The sequence below is a fragment of the Oncorhynchus mykiss genome, chromosome 23, assembly GCF_013265735.2.
Source record: "Oncorhynchus mykiss isolate Arlee chromosome 23, USDA_OmykA_1.1, whole genome shotgun sequence".
NCBI lineage: Eukaryota > Metazoa > Chordata > Actinopteri > Salmoniformes > Salmonidae > Oncorhynchus > Oncorhynchus mykiss.
In genome coordinates, this window is record NC_048587.1 from 2,453,309 (window position 1) to 2,475,955 (window position 22,647).

The window sequence follows — 22,647 nt, forward strand, 5'->3', positions numbered from 1 at the left end:
CAATGTGTTATTATATTATTATATTATTATCAATGTGTTATATTATTATCAATGTGTTATATTATTATCAATGTGTTATATTATTATCAATGTGTTATTATATTGTCAATGTGTTAAATTATTATATTATCATCAATGTGTTATATTATCAATGTGTTATATTATAATCAATGTGTTATATTATTATCAATGTGTTATATTATTAATGTGTTATTATATTATTATTATTATTATCAATGTGTTATTATATTATTATATTATTATCAATGTGTTATATATTATTATATTATTATCAATGTGTTATTCTATTATTAATGTGTTATTATATTATCAATGTGTTATATTATTATATTATTATCAATGTGTTATTATATTATTATATTATTATCAATGTGTTATATATTATCAATGTGTTATATTATTATCAATGTGTTATTATATTATAATCAATGTGTTATATATTATCAATGTGTTATATTATTATCAATGTGTTATATATTATCAATGTGTTATATTATTATCAATGTGTTATTATATTATAATCAATGTGTTATATATTATCAATGTGTTATATTATTATCAATGTGTTATTATATTATCAATGTGTTATTATATTATCAATGTGTTATTATATTATCAATGTGTTATATTATTATATTATGATCAATGTGTTATATTATTATATTATTATCAATGTGTTATATTATTATCAATGTGTTATTATATTATCAATGTGTTATTATATTATTATCAATGTGTTATTATATTATCAATGTGTTATATTATTATATTATTATCAATGTGTTATTCTATTATTAATGTGTTATTATATTATCAATGTGTTATTATATTATTATCAATGTGTTATTATATTATTATATTATTATCAATGTGTTATTATATTATTATCAATGTGTTATTATATTATTATATTAATATCAATGTGTTATATTATTATCAATGTGTTATATTATTATATTAATATCAATGTGTTATATTATTATATTATTATCAATGTGTTATTATATTATTATATTATTATCAATGTGTTATATTATTATCAATATGTTATATTATTATATCATTATCAATGTGTTATATTAATATCAATGTGTTATATTATTATCAATGTGTTATATTAATATCAATGTGTTATATTAATATCAATGTGTTATATTATTATCAATGTGTTATATTATTATCAATGTGTTATATTAATATCAATGTGTTATATTATTATCAATGTGTTATATTATTATCAATGTGTTATATTATTATCAATGTGTTATATTAATATCAATGTGTTATATTATTATATTATTATCAATGTGTTATATTATTATTATCAATGTGTTATATTATTATATTATTATCAATGTGATGTTATATTATTATATTATTATCAATGTGTTGTTATATTATTATATTATTATCAATGTGATGTTATATTATTATATTATTATCAATGTGATGTTATATTATTATATTACTATCAATGTGATGTTATATTATCAATGTGTTATATTTTTATCAATGTGTTGTTATATTATTATCAATGTGTTGTTATATTATTATCAATGTGATGTTATATTATTATATTATTATCAATGTGATGTTATATTATCAATGTGTTATTATATTATCAATGTGTTATTATATTATGTGTTATTATATTATTATCAATGTGATGTTATATTATTATATTATTATCAATGTGTTATTATATTATTATCAATGTGAACAATGTGTTATTTTAATATTAGTGTTAAAAGTAATCCGTGTTGTCAGTGTGATCAGTGTGAGCAGTGTTGTCAACGTGATCAGTGTTGTCAGTGTTGTAAGTAAGATCAGTGGTGTCAGTGTTGTCATTGTGATCAGTGTTGTCAGTGTGATCAGTGTGATCAGTGTGGTCAGTGTTGTCAGTGTGATCAGTGTGAGCAGTGTTGTCAATGTGATCAGTGGTGTCAGTGTTGTCATTGTGATCAGTGTGATCAGTGTGATCAGTGTGATCAGTGTGGTCAGTATGATCAGTGTGATCAGTGTGATCAGTTTTGTCAGTGTGATCAGTGTGGTCAGTGTGATCAGTGTGGTCAGTGTGGTCAGTGTGATCAGTGTGATCAGTGTGATCAGTGTGATCAGTGTGATCAGTGTTGTTAGTGTGATCAGTGTTGTTAGTGTGATCAGTGTTGTCAGTGTGATCAGTGTTGTCAGTGTGATCAGTGTGATCAGTGCACTATCATGCCCTTTTCTGTTTTGTCGGGTCTTTTCAATGACTTTCAGAGGGAGAGAACCCAGCATATTGAACCCTCTACAACACCCTGGGAGACATAGAGAATAAACACCCTCTACAACACCCTGGGAGACAGAGAATAAACACCCTCTACAACACCCCGGGAGACAGAGAGAATAAACACCCTCTACAACACCCCGGGAGACATAGAGAATAAACACCCTCTACAACACCCTGGGAGACAGAGAGAATAAACACCCTGGGAGACATAGAGAATAAACACCCCGGGAGACATAGAGAATAAACACCCTGGGAGACAGAGAATAAACACCCTCTACAACACCCTGGGAGACACAGAGAATAAACACCCTGGGAGACATAGAGAATAAACACCCTGGGAGACAGAGAATAAACACCCTCTACAACACCCTGGGAGACATAGAGAATAAACACCCCGGGAGACATAGAGAATAAACACCCTGGGAGACAGAGAATAAACACCCTCTACAACACCCTGGGAGACATAGAGAATAAACACCCTCTACAACACCCTGGGAGACATAGAGAATAAACACCCTCTACAACACCCCGGGAGACAGAGAATAAACACCCTCTACAACACCCTGGGAGACAGAGAGAATAAACACCCTGGGAGACAGAGAATAAACACCCTCTACAACACCCTGGGAGACATAGAGAATAAACACCCTCTACAACACCCTGGGAGACATAGAGAATAAACACCCTCTACAACACCCTGGGAGACATAGAGAATAAACACCCTCTACAACACCCTGGGAGACATAGAGAATAAACACCCTCTACAACACCCCGGGAGACAGAGAATAAACACCCTCTACAACACCCTGGGAGACAGAGAGAATAAACACCCTGGGAGACAGAGAATAAACACCCTCTACAACACCCTGGGAGACAGAGAGAATAAACACCCTCTACAACACCCCGGGAGACAGAGAATAAACACCCTCTACAACACCCTGGGAGACAGAGAGAATAAACACCCTCTACAACACCCTGGAAGACAGAGAGAATAAACACCCTCTACAACACCCTGGGAGACAGAGAATAAACACACTCTACAACACCCCGGGAGACAGAGAGAATAAACACCCTCTACAACACCCTGGGAGACAGAGAGATTAAACACCCTCTACAACACCCTGGGAGACAGAGAATAAACACCCTCTACAACACCCCGGGAGACAGAGAGAATAAACACCCTGGGAGACATAGAGAATAAACACCCTCTACAACACCCTGGGAGACATAGAGAATAAACACCCCGGGAGACATAGAGAATAAACACCCTCTACAACACCCCGCGAGACAGAGAGAATAAACACCCTCTACAACACCCTGGGAGACAGAGAGAATAAACACCCTGGGAGACATAGAGAATAAACACCCCGGGAGACACAGAGAATAAACACCCTCTACAACACCCTGGGAGACATAGAGAATAAACACCCTCTACAACACCCTGGGAGACATAGAGAATAAACACCCTCTACAACACCCTGGGAGACAGAGAGAATAAACACCCTCTACAACACCCCGGGAGACATAGAGAATAAACACCCTCTACAACACCCTGGGAGACAGAGAGAATAAACACCCTGGGAGACAGAGAATAAACACCCTCTACAACACCCTGGGAGACAGAGAATAAACACCCTGGGAGACATAGAGAATAAACACCCTCTACAACACCCTGGGAGACATAGAGAATAAACACCCTGAGAGACATAGAGAATAAACACCCTCTACAACACCCTGGGAGACATAGAGAATAAACACCCTGTGAGACAGAGAGAATAAACACCCTGGGAGACAGAGAATAAACACCCTCTACAACACCCTGGGAGACAGAGAATAAACACCCTGGGAGACATAGAGAATAAACACCCTGGGAGACAGAGAGAATAAACACCCTCTACAACACCCTGGGAGACATAGAGAATAAACACCCTGGGAGACATAGAGAATAAACACCCTCTACAACACCCTGGGAGACATAGAGAATAAACACCCTGTGAGACAGAGAGAATAAACACCCTGGGAGACATAGAGAATAAACACCCTCTACAACACCCTGGGAGACATAGAGAATAAACACTCTGGGAGACATAGAGAAGGGTGAGATTTGGGGGGGCGACAGGGAGGGTGGGGGGGTGACAGTGGGATTTTGGGGGGGTGACAGGGAGGGTGGGGGGGTGAAAGGTAGGGTGGGGGGGTGACAGGGAGGTTGGGGGGGTGACAGTGGGATTTGGGTTGGTGACAGGGAGGGTGGGGGGGTGACAAGGAGGGTGGGGGTGTGACAGTGAGATTTGGGGGGGTGACAGGGAGGGTGGGGGGGTGACGGTGAGATTTGGGGGGTGACAGGGAGGGAGGGGGGTGACAGTGGGATTTGAGGGGGTGACAGGGAGTGTGGGGGGGTGACAGTGGGATTTGGGGGGTGACAGGGAGGGTGGGGGGGTGACAGTGGGATTTGGGGGGGTGACAGGGAGTGTGGGGGGGTGACAGTGGGATTTGGGGGGGTGACAGGGAGGGTGGGGGGGTGACAGGGAGGGTGGGGGGTGACAGGGAAGGTGGGGGGTGACAGGGAGGGTGGGGGGTTGACAGGGAGGGTGGGGGGGTGACAGTGGGATTTGGGGGATGACAGGGAGGGTGGGGGGGGGTGACAGTGGCATTTGGGGGGTGACAGTAGGATTTGGGTTGGTGACAGGGAGGGTGGGGGGGTGACAGGGAGGGTGGGGGGGTGACAGTGGGATTTGGGGGGTGACAGTGGGATTTGGGGGGGTGACAGGGAGGGTGGGGAGGTTGACAGTGGGATTTGGTGGGGTGACAGGGAGGGTGGGGGGGTGACAGTGGGATTTTGTGGGGTGACAGGGAGGGTGGGGGGGTGACAGTGGGATTTGGGGGTGACAGTGGGATTTGGGGGGGTGACAGTGGGATTTGTTGGGTGACAGTGGGATTTGGACGGTGACAGTGGGATTTGGGTTGGTGACAGGGAGGTTGGGGGGGGGTGACAGTGGGATTTGGGTTGGTGACAGGGAGGGTGACAGGGGGGGTGGGGGGGGGTGACAGGGGGATTTGGGTTGGTGACAGGGAGGGTGGGGGGGTGACAGTGGGATTTGGGTTGGTGACAGGGAGGGTGGGGGGGTGACAGTGGGATTTGGGGGGTGACAGTGGGATTTGGGTTGGTGACAGGGAGGGTGGGGGGGGGGGGTGACAGGGAGGGTGGGGGGGGGTGACAGAGGGATTTGGGTTGGTGACAGGGAGGGTGGGTGGGGGGGGTTACAGGGAGGGTGGGGGGTGACAGTGGGATTTGGGTTGGTGACAGGGAGGGTGGGTGGGGGGGGGGTTACAGGGAGGGTGGGGGGGTGACAGTGGGATTTGGGTTGGTGACAGGGAGGGTGGGGGGGGGGGGGGTGACAGGGAGGGTGGGGTGGTGACAGTGGGATTTGGGTTGGTGACAGGGAGGGTGGGGGGGCGGGGTGACAGTGGGATTTGGGGGGGGACAGGGTATCAACACTCAGTCAGGCTTTCAAGGGTTCTTCAGTTAGTGACTAATGACCTGCAGTACAGTTCTGGTCCTGTCAGCAGCTCCTTTCCCATGACTCAATCTAATGATTTAGAATTAGCACAGAGAGGCTGCTTTTAAAGGGCCGGTGCCAAACCATGGATTTATTCGCCTCAGAGCGGTAACTGTGGAACTTCCAAAATGTTTCATATTTAAGGAAATGTTTGCCCCCAGCTTGCAGTGACATGATTGTCTGGCCATAATAACACATTAGTCATCATCTTGACTGGCTGTGGGCGGGGCTTGGCGTCCTGATCGGCAAGGGGGCGGGATTTGGCAACACTCAGCACATAAAAAGACATTGTTTTATTTGGTGAAAAACAAAATGAGAGTCCTCAGGATATGATGACTAACTCAAGTATGGCTGCTTGGATGGAGGTGAGATACTTCCTTAAAGAATATAACATCATACACATTAATTAACCCAGTGTTGTCTCACAGCAATAACAGACAGTCAATACATTTCCTTTAAGGTCAGCAAGGCCTCAGAGAGCAGCAGTGGAACATTTTAGACGGTCGATAGAGCAGCCGCGGTCCCACAGCACTTCATATAGAGCAGCCGCGGTCCCACAGCACTTCATATAGAGCAGCCGCGGTCCCACAGCACTTCATATAGAGCAGCCGCGGTCCCACAGCACTTCATATAGAGCAGCCGCGGTCCCACAGCACTTCATATAGAGCAGCCGCGGTCCCACAGCACTTCATATAGAGCAGCCGCGGTCCCACAGCACTTCATATAGAGCAGCCGCGGTCCCACAGCACTTCATATAGAGCAGCCGCGGTCCCACAGCACTTCATATAGAGCAGCCGCGGTCCCACAGCACTTCATATAGAGCAGCCGCGGTCCCACAGCACTTCATATAGAGCAGCCGCGGTCCCACAGCACTTCATATAGAGCAGCCGCGGTCCCACAGCACTTCATATAGAGCAGCCGCGGTCCCACAGCACTTCATATAGAGCAGCCGCGGTCCCACAGCACTTCATATAGAGCAGCCGCGGTCCCACAGCACTTCATATAGAGCAGCCGCGGTCCCACAGCACTTCATATAGAGCAGCCGCGGTTCCACAGCACTTCATATAGAGCAGCCGCGGTCCCACAGCACTTCATATAGAGCAGCCGCGGTCCCACAGCACTTCATATAGAGCAGCCGCGGTCCCACAGCACTTCATATAGAGCAGCCGCGGTCCCACAGCACTTCATATAGAGCAGCCGCGGTCCCACAGCACTTCATATAGAGCAGCCGCGGTCCCACAGCACTTCATATAGAGCAGCCGCGGTCCCACAGCACTTCATATAGAGCAGCCGCGGTCCCACAGCACTTCATATAGAGCAGCCGCGGTCCCACAGCACTTCATATAGAGCAGCCGCGGTCCCACAGCACTTCATATAGAGCAGCCGCGGTCCCACAGCACTTCATATAGAGCAGCCGCGGTCCCACAGCACTTCATATAGAGCAGCCGCGGTCCCACAGCACTTCATATAGAGCAGCCGCGGTCCCACAGCACTTCATATAGAGCAGCCGCGGTCCCACAGCACTTCATATAGAGCAGCCGCGGTCCCACAGCACTTCATATAGAGCAGCCGCGGTCCCACAGCACTTCATATAGAGCAGCCGCGGTCCCACAGCACTTCATATAGAGGACAGAGCAGTACCACAGCACTTCATATAGAGGACAGAGCAGTCCCACAGCACTTCATATAGAGGACAGAGCAGTCCCACAGCACTTCATATAGAGGACAGAGCAGTACCACAGCACTTCATATAGAGCAGCCGCGGTCCCACAGCACTTCATATAGAGGACAGAGCAGTACCACAGCACTTCATATAGAGCAGCCGCGGTCCCACAGCACTTCATATAGAGGACAGAGCAGTACCACAGCACTTCATATAGAGCAGCCGCGGTCCCACAGCACTTCATATAGAGCAGCCGCGGTCCCACAGCACTTCATATAGAGCAGCCGCGATCCCACAGCACTTCATATAGAGGACCGAGTGGTCCCACAGCACTTCATATAGAGGACAGAGCAGTCCCACAGCACTTCATATAGAGGACAGAGCAGTACAACAGCACTTCATATAGAGGACAGAGCAGTCCAACAGCACTTCATATAGAGGACAGAGCAGTCCCACAGCACTTCATATAGAGGACAGAGCAGTACCACAGCACTTCATATAGAGCAGCCGCGGTCCCACAGCACTTCATATAGAGGACAGAGCAGTACCACAGCACTTCATATAGAGGTCAGAGCAGTCCCACAGCACTTCATATAGAGGACAGAGCAGTACCACAGCACTTCATATAGAGCAGCCGCGGTCCCACAGCACTTCATATAGAGGACAGAGCAGTACCACAGCACTTCATATAGAGGACAGAGCAGTCCCACAGCACTTCATATAGAGGACAGAGCAGTACCACAGCACTTCATATAGAGGACAGAGCAGTACCACAGCACTTCATATAGAGGACAGAGCAGTACCACAGCACTTCATATAGAGGACAGAGCAGTACCACAGCACTTCATATAGAGGACAGAGCAGTACCACAGCACTTCATATAGAGGACAGAGCAGTACCACAGCACTTCATATAGAGGACAGAGCAGTACCACAGCACTTCATATAGAGGACAGAGCAGTACCACAGCACTTCATATAGAGGACAGAGCAGTACCACAGCACTTCATATAGAGGACAGAGCAGTACCACAGCACTTCATATAGAGGACAGAGCAGAACCACAGCACTTCATATAGAGGACAGAGCAGTACCACAGCACTTCATATAGAGGACAGAGCAGTACCACAGCACTTCATATAGAGGACAGAGCAGTACCACAGCACTTCATATAGAGGACAGAGCAGTACCACAGCACTTCATATAGAGGACCGAGCAGTCCCACAGCACTTCATATAGAGGACAGAGCAGTACCACAGCACTTCATATAGAGCAGCCGCGGTCCCACAGCACTTCATATAGAGGACAGAGCAGTACCACAACACTAGAGGACCGAGCAGTACCACAGCACTTCATATAGAGGACAGAGCAGTACCACAGCACTTCATATAGAGGACAGAGCAGTCCCACAGCACTTCATATAGAGGACAGAGCAGTACCACAGCACTTCATATAGAGGACAGAGCAGTACCACAGCACTTCATATAGAGCAGCCGCGGTCCCAAAGCACTTCATATAGAGGACAGAGCAGTACCACAGCACTTCATATAGAGGACAGAGCAGTCCCACAGCACTTCATATAGAGGACAGAGCAGTACCACAGCACTTCATATAGAGCAGCCGCGGTCCCACAGCACTTCATTTAGAGGACAGAGCAGTACCACAGCACTTCATATAGAGGACAGAGCAGTCCCACAGCACTTCATATAGAGGACAGAGCAGTACCACAGCACTTCATATAGAGCAGCCGCGGTCCCACAGCACTTCATATAGAGGACAGAGCAGTACCACAGCACTTCATATAGAGCAGCAGCGGTCCCACAGCACTTCATATAGAGGACAGAGCAGTACCACAGCACTTCATATAGAGGACCGAGAGGTCCCACAGCACTTCATATAGAGCAGCCGCGGTCCCACAGCACTTCATATAGAGGACAGAGCAGTACCACAGCACTTCATATAGAGGACCGAGCGGTCCCACAGCACTTCATATAGAGCAGCCGCGGTCCCACAGCACTTCATATAGAGGACAGAGCAGTACCACAGCACTTCATATAGAGGACAGAGCAGTACCACAGCACTTCATATAGAGGACAGAGCAGTACCACAGCACTTCATATAGAGGACAGAGCAGTACCACAGCACTTCATATAGAGGACAGAGCAGTACCACAACACTTCATATAGAGGACCGAGCGGTCCCACAGCACTTCATATAGAGGACAGAGCAGTACCACAGCACTTCATATAGAGGACAGAGCAGTACCACAACACTTCATATAGAGGACCGAGCGGTCCCACAGCACTTCATATAGAGGACAGAGCAGTACCACAGCACTTCATATAGAGGACAGAGCAGTACCACAGCACTTCATATAGAGGACCGAGCGGTCCCACAGCACTTCATATAGAGGACAGAGCAGTACCACAGCACTTCATATAGAGGACCGAGCGGTCCCACAGCACTTCATATAGAGGACCGAGCGGTCCCACAGCACTTCATATAGAGGACAGAGCAGTACCACAACACTTCATATAGAGGACCGAGCGGTCCCACAGCACTTCATATAAAGGACAGAGCAGTACCACAACACTTCATATAGAGGACAGAGCAGTACCACAGCACTTCATATAGAGGACCGAGCGGTCCCACAGCACTTCATATAGAGGACCGAGCAGTACCACAGCACTTCATATAGAGGACAGAGCAGTACCACAACACTTCATATAGAGGACCGAGCGGTCCCACAGCACTTCATATAGAGGACAGAGCAGTACCACAGCACTTCATATAGAGGACCGAGCAGTACCACAGCACTTCATATAGAGGACAGAACAGTACCACAACACTAGAGGACAGAGCAGTACCACAACACTAGAGGACAGAGCAGTACCACAACACTAGAGGACAGAGCAGTACCACAACACTAGAGAACAGAGCAGTACCACAACACTAGAGGACAGAGCAGTACCACAACACTAGAGAACAGAGCAGTACCACAACACTAGAGGACAGAGCAGTACCACAACACTAGAGGACAGAGCAGTACCACAACACTAGAGAACAGAGCAGTACCACAACACTAGAGGACAGAGCAGTACCACAACACTAGAGGACAGAGCAGTACCACAACACTAGAGGACAGAGCAGTACCACAACACTAGAGGACAGAACAGTACCACAACACTAGAGGACAGAGCAGTACCACAGCACTTCATATAGAGGACAGAGCAGTACCACAGCACTTCATATAGAGGACCGAGCAGTACCACAGCACTTCATATAGAGGACAGAACAGTACCACAACACTAGAGGACAGAGCAGTACCACAGCACTTCATATAGAGGACAGAGCAGTACCACAACACTTCATATAGAGGACAGAACAGTACCACAGCACTTCATATTGAGGACAGAACAGTACCACAACACTAGAGGACAGAACAGTACCACAACACTTCATATAGAGGACAGAACAGTACCACAGCACTTCATATAGAGGACAGAGCAGTACCACAGCACTTCATATAGAGGACAGAACAGTACCACAACACTAGAGGACAGAACAGTACCACAACACTTCATATAGAGGACAGAACAGTACCACAACACTAGAGAACAGAGCAGTACCACAGCACTAGAGGACAGAGCAGTACCACAACACTAGAGGACAGAACAGTACCACAACACTAGAGGACAGAACAGTACCACAACACTAGAGGACAGAACAGTACCACAACACTAGAGGACAGAACAGTACCACAGCACTAGAGGACAGAACAGTACCACAACACTAGAGGACAGAACAGTACCACAACACTAGAGGACAGAACAGTACCACAACACTAGAGGACAGAACAGTACCACAACACTAGAGGACAGAACAGTACCACAACACTTCATATAGAGGACAGAACAGTACCACAGCACTAGAGGACAGAGCAGTACCACAACACTAGAGGACAGAACAGTACCACAACACTAGAGGACAGAACAGTACCACAACACTAGTGGACAGAACAGTACCACAGCACTAGAGGACAGAACAGTACCACAACACTAGAGGACAGAACAGTACCACAACACTAGAGGACAGAACAGTACCACAACACTAGAGGACAGAACAGTACCACAACACTTCATATAGAGGGAGAACTGACAACTAGAGGACGGACTTTGAAATAAAGTAACAAAAAACTGTTTCTTTCCACTCCTGCTCTCACAATACTCTGACTCCCAGATTTTGATGTGCTGGCCCGCGTCCATCTTGACTCACACGGGGAGTTAAATAGGGCTCTGGTCAACAGTAGTGTTCTATATAGGGAATAGGGCTCTGGTCAACAGTAGTGTTCTATATAGGGAATAGGGCTCTGGTCAATTGTAGTGTTCTATATAGGGAATAGGGCTCTGGTCAACTGTAGTGTTCTATATAGGGAATAGGGCTCTGGTCAACAGTAGTGGTCTATATAGGGAATAGGGCTCTGGTCAACAGTAGTGTTCTATATAGTGAATAGGGCTCTGGTCAACAGTAGTGTTCTATATAGGGAATAGGGCTCTGGTCAACAGTAGTGTTCTATATAGGGAATAGGGCTCTGGTCAACAGTAGTGTTCTATATAGGGAATAGGACTCTGGTCAACAGTAGTGTTCTATATAGGGAATAGGGCTCTGGTCAACAGTAGTGGTCTATATAGGGAATAGGGCTCTGGTCAACAGTAGTGTTCTATATAGGGAATAGGGCTCTGGTCAACAGTAGTGTTGACAGTAGTGACAGAACAGTAGTGTTCTACTAGAATCGGCTTTCTATTTCGCAACAAAGCCTCCTTCTCTCACGTCGCCAAACATCCCCTCGTAAAACTGACTATCCTACCGATGTCATTTACAAAATAACCTCCAACACTCTACTCAGAAAACTGGATGCAGTCTATCACAGTGCCATCCGTTTTGTCACCAAAGCCCCATATACAGTGGGGCAAAAAAGTATTTAGTCAGCCACCAATTGTGCAAGTTCTCCCACTTAAAAAGATGAGAGAGGCCTGTAATTTTCATCATAGGTACACTTCAACTATGAGAGACAAAATGAGAAAAAAAAATCCAGAAAATCACATTGTCGGATTTTTAATGAATGTATTTGCAAATTATGGTGGAAAATAAGTATTTGGTCAATAACAAAAGTTTCTCAATACTTTGTTATATACCCTTTGTTGGCAATGACAGAGGTCAAACGTTTTCTGTAAGTCTTCACAAGGTTTTCACACACTGTTGCTGGTATTTTGGCCCATTCCTCCATGCAGATCTCCTCTAGAGCAGTGATGTTTTGGGGCTGTTGCTGGGCAACACGGATTTTCAACTCCCTCCAAAGATTTTCTGTGGGGTTGAGATCTGGAGACTGGCTAGGCCACTCCAGGACCTTGAAATGCTTCTTACGAAGCCACTCCTTCGTTGTCCGGGCGGTGTGTTTGGGATCATTGTCATGCTGAAAGACCCAGCCACGTTTAATCTTCAATGCCCTTGCTGATGGAAGGAGGTTTTCACTCAAAATCTCACGATACATGTCCTCATTCATTCTTTCCTTTACACGGATCAGTCGTCCTGGTCCCTTTGCAGAAAAACAGCCCCAAAGCATGATGTTTCCACCCCCATGTTTCACAGTAGGTATGGTGTTCTTTGGATGCAACTCAGCATTCTTTGTCCTCCAAACACGACGAGTTTAGTTTTTACCAAATAGTTATATTTTGGTTTCATCAGACCATATGACATTCTCCCAATCTTCTTCTGGATCATCCAAATGCTCACTAGCAAACTTCAGACAGGCCTGGACCATGTACTGGCTTAAGCAGGGGGACACGTCTGGCACTGCAGGATTTGAGTCCCTGGCGGCGTAGTGTGTTACTAATGGTAGGCTTTGTTACTTTGGTCCCAGCTCTCTGCAGGTCATTCACTAGGTCAAACGGGGGGTGTGGTTCTGGGATTTTTGCTCACCGTACTTGTGATCATTTTGACCTCACTGGTTGAAATCTTGCGTGGAGTCCCAGATCGAGGGAGATTATCAGTGGTCTTGTATGTCTTCCATTTCCTAATAATTGCTCCCACAGTTGATTTCTTCAAACCAAGCTGCTTACCTGTTGCAGATTCAGTCTTCCCAGGCTGGTGCAGGTATACAATTTTGTTTCTGGTGTCCTTTGACAGCTCTTTGGTCTTGGCCATAGTGGAGTTTGGAGTGTGACTGTTTGAGGTTGTGGACAGGTGTCTTTTATACTGATAACAAGTTCAAACAGGTGCCATTAATACAGGTAACACGTGGAGGACAGAGGAGCCTCTTAAAGAAGAAGTTACAGGTCTGTGAGAGCCAGAAAGCTTGTTTGTTGGTGACCAAATTAACTCAAGGGAAACATTTTTTTTACATTGTTTGCAAACTGACTGATATGTGACATGAAATAACATGCAAAATAGGCCAATTATTATTATTTTGTTATAAAAAAAATTAGCTGAACAGGTGGGGCTCCAAACTGATTGAGGCCCTCTCCTGATCTCTTTCCATTCTTACAAAGACTTAGTACAGGGATTGTTGAAAGTTGGGACAATCATTATCTGGCACAAAAATGTCATTTTTATAGTTGAACATTTATTATTTAGGTATATTATTTGAGATTAAAAAATAAAATATAAAACATTTAGGGAATCGTATAAGGGGAAAGATTTGCTTTATCTAAATATTTTCTATATTAATCATATCAAATCAAATATGATTTGTCACATGCTTGGTAAACAACAGGTGTAGTAGACTGTCACACTCTGACCATCATTTACGTTGTTTGTTTCTATGTTTTGTTTGGTCAGGGTGTGATATGAGTGGGCATTCTATGTTGCATGTCTAGTTAGTCTGTTTCTATGTGTTTTGGCCTGATATGGTTCTCAATCAGGGGCAGGTGTTTGTCGTTGTCTCTGATTGGGAACCATATTTAGGTAACCTGTTTTGTATTGTGGTTCGTGGGTTATTGCCTGTGTCTGCACTCGGTGGTCATAGCGTCTTGTTGTTTTTGTTGAACTGCTCTTCGTGTTCGTCCTTCAATAAGAGAAGAATGTATTCTAATCACGCTGTGCTTTGGTCTCCCCTTTACGACGATCGTGACACTAACAGTGAAATGCTGACTGACGGGCCCTTACCAACAATGCAGAGATATATTTTTTGAAATAGAAAAATAATAACATGAGGAATAAATACACAATGAATAATGATAACTTGGCTATATACACGGGGAGTCAGTACTGAGTCAATGTTCAGGGGTACCAGGTAATAACATGGTTATATACACGGGGTGTCAGTACTGAGTCGATGTGCAGGGGTACCAGGTAATAACATGGTTATATACACGGGGAGTCAGTACTGAGTCAATGTTCAGGGGTACCAGGTAATAACATGGTTATATACACGGGGAGTCAGTACTGAGTCAATGTTCAGGGGTACCAGGTAATAACATGGTTATATACACGGGGTGCCAATACTGAGTCAATGTGCAGGGGTACCAGGTAATAACATGGTTATATACACGGGGTGTCAGTACTGAGTCAATGTGCAGGGGTACCAGGTAATAACATGGTTATATACACGGGGTGTCAATACTGAGTCGATGTGCAGGGGTACCAGGTAATAACATGGTTAAATACACGTTATATACACGGGGTGCCAATACTGAGTTGATGTGCAGGGGTACCAGGTAATAACATGGTTATATACACGGGGAGTCAGTACTGAGTCAATGTTCAGGGGTACCAGGTAATAACATGGTTATATACACGGGGTGTCAGTACTGAGTCGATGTGCAGGGGTACCAGGTAATAACTTGGCTATATACAGGGAGTACCAGCTAATAACATGGTTATATACAGGGGTACCAGCTAATAACATGGTTATATACAGGGGTACCAGCTAATAACATGGTTATATACACGGGGTACCAGTACCGAGACGATGTGCAGGGGTACCAGGTAATAACTTGGCTATATACAGGGAGTACCAGCTAATAACATGGTTATATACAGGGGTACCAGCTAATAACATGGTTATATACACTGGGTACCAGTACCGAGACGATGTGCAGGGGTGCCAGGTAATTGAGGTAGATATGTAAATACTGCATGCTACAGACATGACCTCTACCTCATCATACTGCATGCTACAGACATGACCTCTACCTCATCATACTGCATGCTACAGACATGACCTCTACCTCATCATACTGCATGCTACAGACATGACCTCTACCTCGTCATACTGCATGCTACAGACATGACCTCTACTTCATCATACTGCATGCTACAGACATGACCTCTACCTCATCATACTGCATGCTACAGACATGACCTCTACTTCATCATACTGCATGCTACAGACATGACCTCTACTTCATCATACTGCATGCTACAGACATGATATCTACTTCATCATACTGCATGCTACAGACATGATATCTACTTCATCATACTGCATGCTACAGACATGACCTCTACCTCATCATACTGCATGCTACAGACATGACCTCTACCTCGTCATACTGCATGCTACAGACATGACATCTACCTTGTCATACTGCATGCTACAGACATGACCTCTACTTCATCATACTGCATGCTACAGACATGACCTCTACCTCATCATACTGCATGCTACAGACATGACATCTACCTCATCATACTGCATGCTACAGACATGACATCTACCTCATCATACTGCATGCTACAGACATGACATCTACCTCATCATACTGCATGCTACAGACATGACCTCTACTTCATCATACTGCATGCTACAGACATGACATCTACCTCATCATACTGCATGCTACAGACATGACCTCTACCTCATCATACTGCATGCTACAGACATGACCTCTACCTCATCATACTGCATGCTACAGACATGACCTCTACCTCATCATACTGCATGCTACAGACATGACCTCTACTTCATCATACTGCATGCTACAGACATGACCTCTACCTCATCATACTGCATGCTACAGACATGACATCTACCTTGTCATACTGCATGCTACAGACATGACCTCTACCTCATCATACTGCATGCTACAGACATGACCTCTACTTCATCATACTGCATGCTACAGACATGACATCTACCTCATCATACTGCATGCTACAGACATGACCTCTACCTCGTCATACTGCATGCTACAGACATGACCTCTACCTCATCATACTGCATGCTACAGACATGACATCTACCTCATCATACTGCATGCTACAGACATGACATCTACCTCATCATACTGCATGCTACAGACATGACCTCTACCTCATCATACTGCATGCTACAGACATGACATCTACCTCATCATACTGCATGCTACAGACATGAACAGCTGAGATGTAAGAGCGTAAAGTCAGAGAGAAAGAGAAATGCCAGTGTTACCTAGTTGAGTCTTTTCCTTTAAAACGTATTTGAAGTTGAGGCCGCTGTTGAGTGTTGACTCTCTGTACCGGTGGAGGACGGGGGTGTCTCTCTGTCCATTCTTCTCCAGCTCTTGGAGCACCTCACTGGGCTTTAGAGGTGCAGCCTTCAGGCCCCTGCTCCAGCCTGAAGAGTCCCATACAGTCCATCTGACCAGGTCCTGTAACTTCACCACCACCTTCTCAGACACAGCCAGCACCTCATCCTGCAGACAGGGGGGAGATAATATAATGGAATATCATATCATATAACAAAGTAGTTCAAACATGAGACAATTTAGGAGGGGGGCATATTAAACGCAACAGCACCATCACACAGAGAGAGAGGATGTCTTCCTGAGTCAGACCAGCTCCATCACAGAGAGAGCTTCTTCCTGAGTCAGACCAGCTCCATCACAGAGAGAGCTTCTTCCTGAGTCAGACCCGCTCCATCACAGAGAGAGCTTCTTCCTGAGTCAGACCAGCTCCATCACACCAGCTCCATCACAGAGAGCTTCTTCCTGAGTCAGACCAGCTCCATCACAGAGAGCTTCTTCCTGAGTCAGACCAGCTCCATCACAGAGAGAGCTTCTTCCTGAGTCAGACCAGCTCCATCACAGAGAGAGCTTCTTCCTGAGTCAGACCAGCTCCATCACACCAGCTCCATCACAGAGAGAGCTTCTTCCTGAGTCAGACCAGCTCCATCACAGAGAGAGCTTCTTCCTGAGTCAGACCAGCTCCATCACAGAGAGAGAGCTTCTTCCTGAGTCAGACCAGCTCCATCACAGAGAGAGCTTCTTCCTGAGTCAGACCCGCTCCATCACACCAGCTCCATCACAGAGAGAGCTTCTTCCTGAGTCAGACCCGCTCCATCACACCAGCTCCATCACAGAGAGAGCTTCTTCCTGAGTCAGACCAGCTCCATCACAGAGAGAGCTTCTTCCTGAGTCAGACCCGCTCCATCACACCAGCTCCATCACAGAGAGAGCTTCTTCCTGAGTCAGACCAGCTCCATCACAGAGAGAGCTTCTTCCTGAGTCAGACCCGCTCCATCACACCAGCTCCATCACAGAGAGAGCTTCTTCCTGAGTCAGACCAGCTCCATCACAGAGAGAGCTTCTTCCTGAGTCAGACCCGCTTCATCACACCAGCTCCATCACAGAGAGAGCTTCTTCCTGAGTCAGACCAGCTCCATCACAGAGAGAGAGGATATCTTCCTGAGTCAGACCAGCTCCATCACAGAGAGAGCTTCTTCCTGAGTCAGACCAGCTCCATCACAGAGAGAGAGGATATCTTCCTGAGTCAGACCCACTCCATCACACCAGCTCCATCACAGAGAGAGCTTCTTCCTGAGTCAGACCAGCTCCATCACAGAGAGAGCTTCTTCCTGAGTCAGACCCACTCCATCACACCAGCTCCATCACAGAGAGAGAGGATATCTTCCTGAGTCAGACCAGCTCCATCACAGAGAGAGAGCTTGTCTTCCTGAGTCAGACCAGCTCCATCACAGAGAGAGAGGATATCTTCCTGAGTCAGACCAGCTCCATCACAGAGAGAGAGCTTGTCTTCCTGAGTCAGACCAGCTCCATCACAGAGAGAGAAGATATCTTCCTGAGTCAGACCAGCTCCATCACAGAGAGAGAGCTTGTCTTCCTGAGTCAGACCAGCTCCATCACAGAGAGAGAGGATATCTTCCTGAGTCAGACCAGCTCCATCACAGAGAGAGAGGATATCTTCCTGAGTCAGACCAGCTCCATCACAGAGAGAGAGCTTGTCTTCCTGAGTCAGACCAGCTCCATCACAGAGAGAGAGGATATCTTCCTGAGTCAGACCAGCTCCATCACAGAGAGAGAGGATATCTTCCTGAGTCAGACCAGCTCCATCACAGAGAGAGAGGATATCTTCCTGAGTCAGACCAGCTCCATCACAGAGAGAGAGCTTGTCTTCCTGAGTCAGACCAGCTCCATCACAGAGAGAGAGGATATCTTCCTGAGTCAGACCAGCTCCATCACAGAGAGAGAGGATATCTTCCTGAGTCAGACCAGCTCCATCACAGAGAGAGAGCTTGTCTTCCTGAGTCAGACCAGCTCCATCACAGAGAGAGAGGATATCTTCCTGAGTCAGACCAGCTCCATCACAGAGAGACTATTATATATATATAGACCACCGTTCAAAAGTTTGAAGACATTTAGAAATGTCCTTTATTTAACAAGGCAAGTCAGAATCCTCCTATATAGTTCCATCTCACATTACTATAGAACCATCCTATATAGTTCCATCTCCCATTACTATAGAACCATCCTATATAGCTCCATCTCCCATTAATATAGAACCATCCTATATAGCTCCATCTCCCATTACTATAGAACCATCCTATATAGCTCCATCTCACATTACTATAGAGTCATCCTATATAGCTCCATCTCCCATTACTATAGAACCATCCTATTTAGCTCCATCTCCCATTACTATATAACCATCCTATATAGCTCCATCTCCCATTACTATAGAGTCATCCTATATAGCTCCATCTCCCATTACAAACCTACATTTAGTATTTTTCATTTTTCCATTATCTAATTTGTATTGCACCAATCTATGTACTTGTATTATTGTGTTATTATCCATTTTTCATGTTCTATATTTTCTATATCTATAAGAATGTTTCTATTCACAGAGTTAATTCATCGTGTTAAATTCTATGTTCTGTAGAGGTGAACATGGAATGACAAAGACATGTTCAAGAGTTCCAGAGTAAAAACAAAACATTTGTCTATTTGAACCTCAAAATGGCCAATTCCGTAGGAATCACATCAGACTAGAATTTCCACCTTGAAAACAGAAGCCCAGTTCTGACTTACATCCCTCTATTATAAGTAACAGTTCTGACTATAGTCCTCTATTATAAGTAACAGTTCTGACTATAGTCCTCTACTATAAGTAACAGAAGCCCAGTTCTGACTATAGTCCTCTACTATAAGTAACAGTTCTGACTATAGTCCTCTATTATAAGTAACAGTTCTGACTATAGTCCTCTACTATAAGTAACAGAAGCCCAGTTCTGACTACAGTCCTCTACTATAAGTAACAGTTCTGACTATAGTCCTCTACTATAAGTAACAGTTCTGACTATAGTCCTCTATTATAAGTAACAGTTCTGACTATAGTCCTCTACTATAAGTAACAGAAGCCCAGTTCTGACTACAGTCCTCTACTATAAGTAACAGTTCTGACTATAGTCCTCTACTATAAGTAACAGTTCTGACTTACATCCCTCTACTATAAGTAACAGTTCTGACTACAGTCCTCTACTATAAGTAACAGTTCTGACTACAGTCCTCTACTATAAGTAACAGTTCTGACTATAGTCCTCTACTATAAGTAACAGTTCTGACTTACATCCCTCTACTATAAGTAACAGTTCTGACTATAGTCCTCTACTATAAGTAACAGTTCTGACTATAGTCCTCTACTATAAGTAACAGTTCTGACTACAGTCCTCTATTATAAGTAACAGTTCTGACTACAGTCCTCTACTATAAGTAACAGTTCTGACTATAGTCCTCTACTATAAGTAACAGTTCTTACTACAGTCCTCTATTATAAGTAACAGTTCTGACTACAGTCCTCTATTATAAGTAACAGTTCTGACTATAGTCCTCTACTATAAGTAACAGTTCTGACTATAGTCCTCTACTATAAGTAACAGTTCTGACTATAGTCCTCTACTATAAGTAACAGTTCTGACTACAGTCCTCTACTATAAGTAACAGTTCTGACTATAGTCCTCTACTATAAGTAACAGTTCTAACTACAGTCCTCTACTATAAGTAACAGTTCTGACTATAGTCCTCTACTATAAGTAACAGTTCTGACTATAGTCCTCTACTATAAGTAACAGTTTTGACTATAGTCCGCTACTATAAGTAACAGTTCTGACTATAGTCATCTATTATAAGTAACAGTTCTGACTACAGTCCTCTATTATAAGTAACAGTTCTGACTACAGTCCTCTATTATAAGTAACAGAAGCCCAGTTCTGACTACAGTCCTCTACTATAAGTAACAGTTCTGACTATAGTCCTCTACTATAAGTAACAGTTCTGACTTACATCCCTCTATTATAAGTAACAGTTCTGACTATAGTCCTCTACTATAAGTAACAGTTCTGACTACAGTCCTCTACTATAAGTAACAGTTCTGACTATAGTCCTCTACTATAAGTAACAGTTCTGACTACAGTCCTCTACTATAAGTAACAGTTCTGACTACAGTCCACTACTATAAGTAACAGTTCTGACTATAGTCCTCTACTATAAGTAACAGTTCTGACTATAGTCCTCTACTATAAGTAACAGTTCTGACTACAGTCCTCTACTATAAGTAACAGTTCTGACTACAGTCCACTACTATAAGTAACAGTTCTGACTACAGTCCTCTACTATAAGTAACAGTTCTGACTACAGTCCTCTATTATAAGTAACAGTTCTGACTACAGTCCTCTATTATAAGTAACAGAAGCCCAGTTCTGACTAGTCCTCTACTATAAGTAACAGTTCTGACTACAGTCCTCTACTATATGTAACAGTTCTGACTATAGTCCTCTACTATAAGTAACAGTTCTGACTACAGTCCTCTACTATATGTAACAGTTCTGACTATAGTCCTCTACTATAAGTAACAGTTCTGACTATAGTCCTCTACTATAAGTAACAGTTCTGACTATAGTCATCTACTATAAGTAACAGTTCTGACTATAGTCCTCTACTATAAGTAACAGTTCTGACTACAGTCCTCTATTATAAGTAACAGAAGCCCAGTTCTGACTAGTCCTCTACTATAAGTAACAGTTCTGACTACAGTCCTCTACTATAAGTAACAGTTTTGACTATAGTCCTCTACTATAAGTAACAGTTCTGACTACAGTCCTCTACTATAAGTAACAGTTCTGACTATAGTCCTCTACTATAAGTAACAGTTCTGACTATAGTCCTCTACTATAAGTAACAGCTTTCAGACCTGCTCCAGCGCTCTGCACAATAATCATTCCAGTGTGGAGGGAGGGAGGGACTGTAGGCATCTGTTTTCATGCTCCTATAAAACCAAGTGGGTTAAACATTATTAAACCTAATGGCGACGCAGCAAACTTTACCTCCTTATTGGCTGGCTGATCTGGAGAATATTTAGTGATAACTCTTCTTCCTGATAGTTCAGTTTGTTTACCTTGTGGTTGTAAACCGTGTTCTGAGAAACATTCAAAGAATCCATTCTAATGGTTTAAAGGTTTCCATCTTTTAGATTTGAAGCTCTGCAAAACAATTGGCTCTTGGTAATGACACTTCAGGGGGAACGGAGGAATTAGCCACTCAGAGGGGAGAGCTGTAAAGCAACAGAGAGAGAGAGAGGGGGGGGTGAGAGAGAGAGAGTGGGGGGGTGGCGAGAGAGAGAGACAGAGAGGGTGGGGAGCGAGAGAGAGAGAGAGAGGGAGAGAGGGAGAGAGAGAGAGAGAGAGAGAGGGAGAGAGAGAGAGGGGGGGGGCAAGAGAGAGAGAGGGGGAGAGGGCAGAGAGAAAGGGCAGAGATATAGAGGGAGAGAAGGCAGAGAGAGAGAGAGAGAGGGAGAGAAGGCAGAGAGAGAGAGAGAGAGGGAGAGAAGGCAGAGAGAGAGAGAGAGAGGGAGAGAAGGCAGAGAGA

The 22,647-nt window shown here is 44.4% G+C and overlaps 1 protein-coding gene across 1 annotated transcript in view; it reads right to left on the reverse strand.

Moving 5' to 3' along the window:
- The window catches only part of LOC118943863 (AT-rich interactive domain-containing protein 5B-like), a 105,331-nt gene that overhangs the window by 65,288 nt on the left and 17,396 nt on the right, over positions 1-22,647 (reverse strand). The window contains exon 3 of the mRNA XM_036960207.1: positions 16,938-17,181. Within this exon, the coding sequence (XP_036816102.1) occupies positions 16,938-17,181 (244 nt within the window). The remainder of the gene's footprint in view (positions 1-16,937; positions 17,182-22,647) is intronic.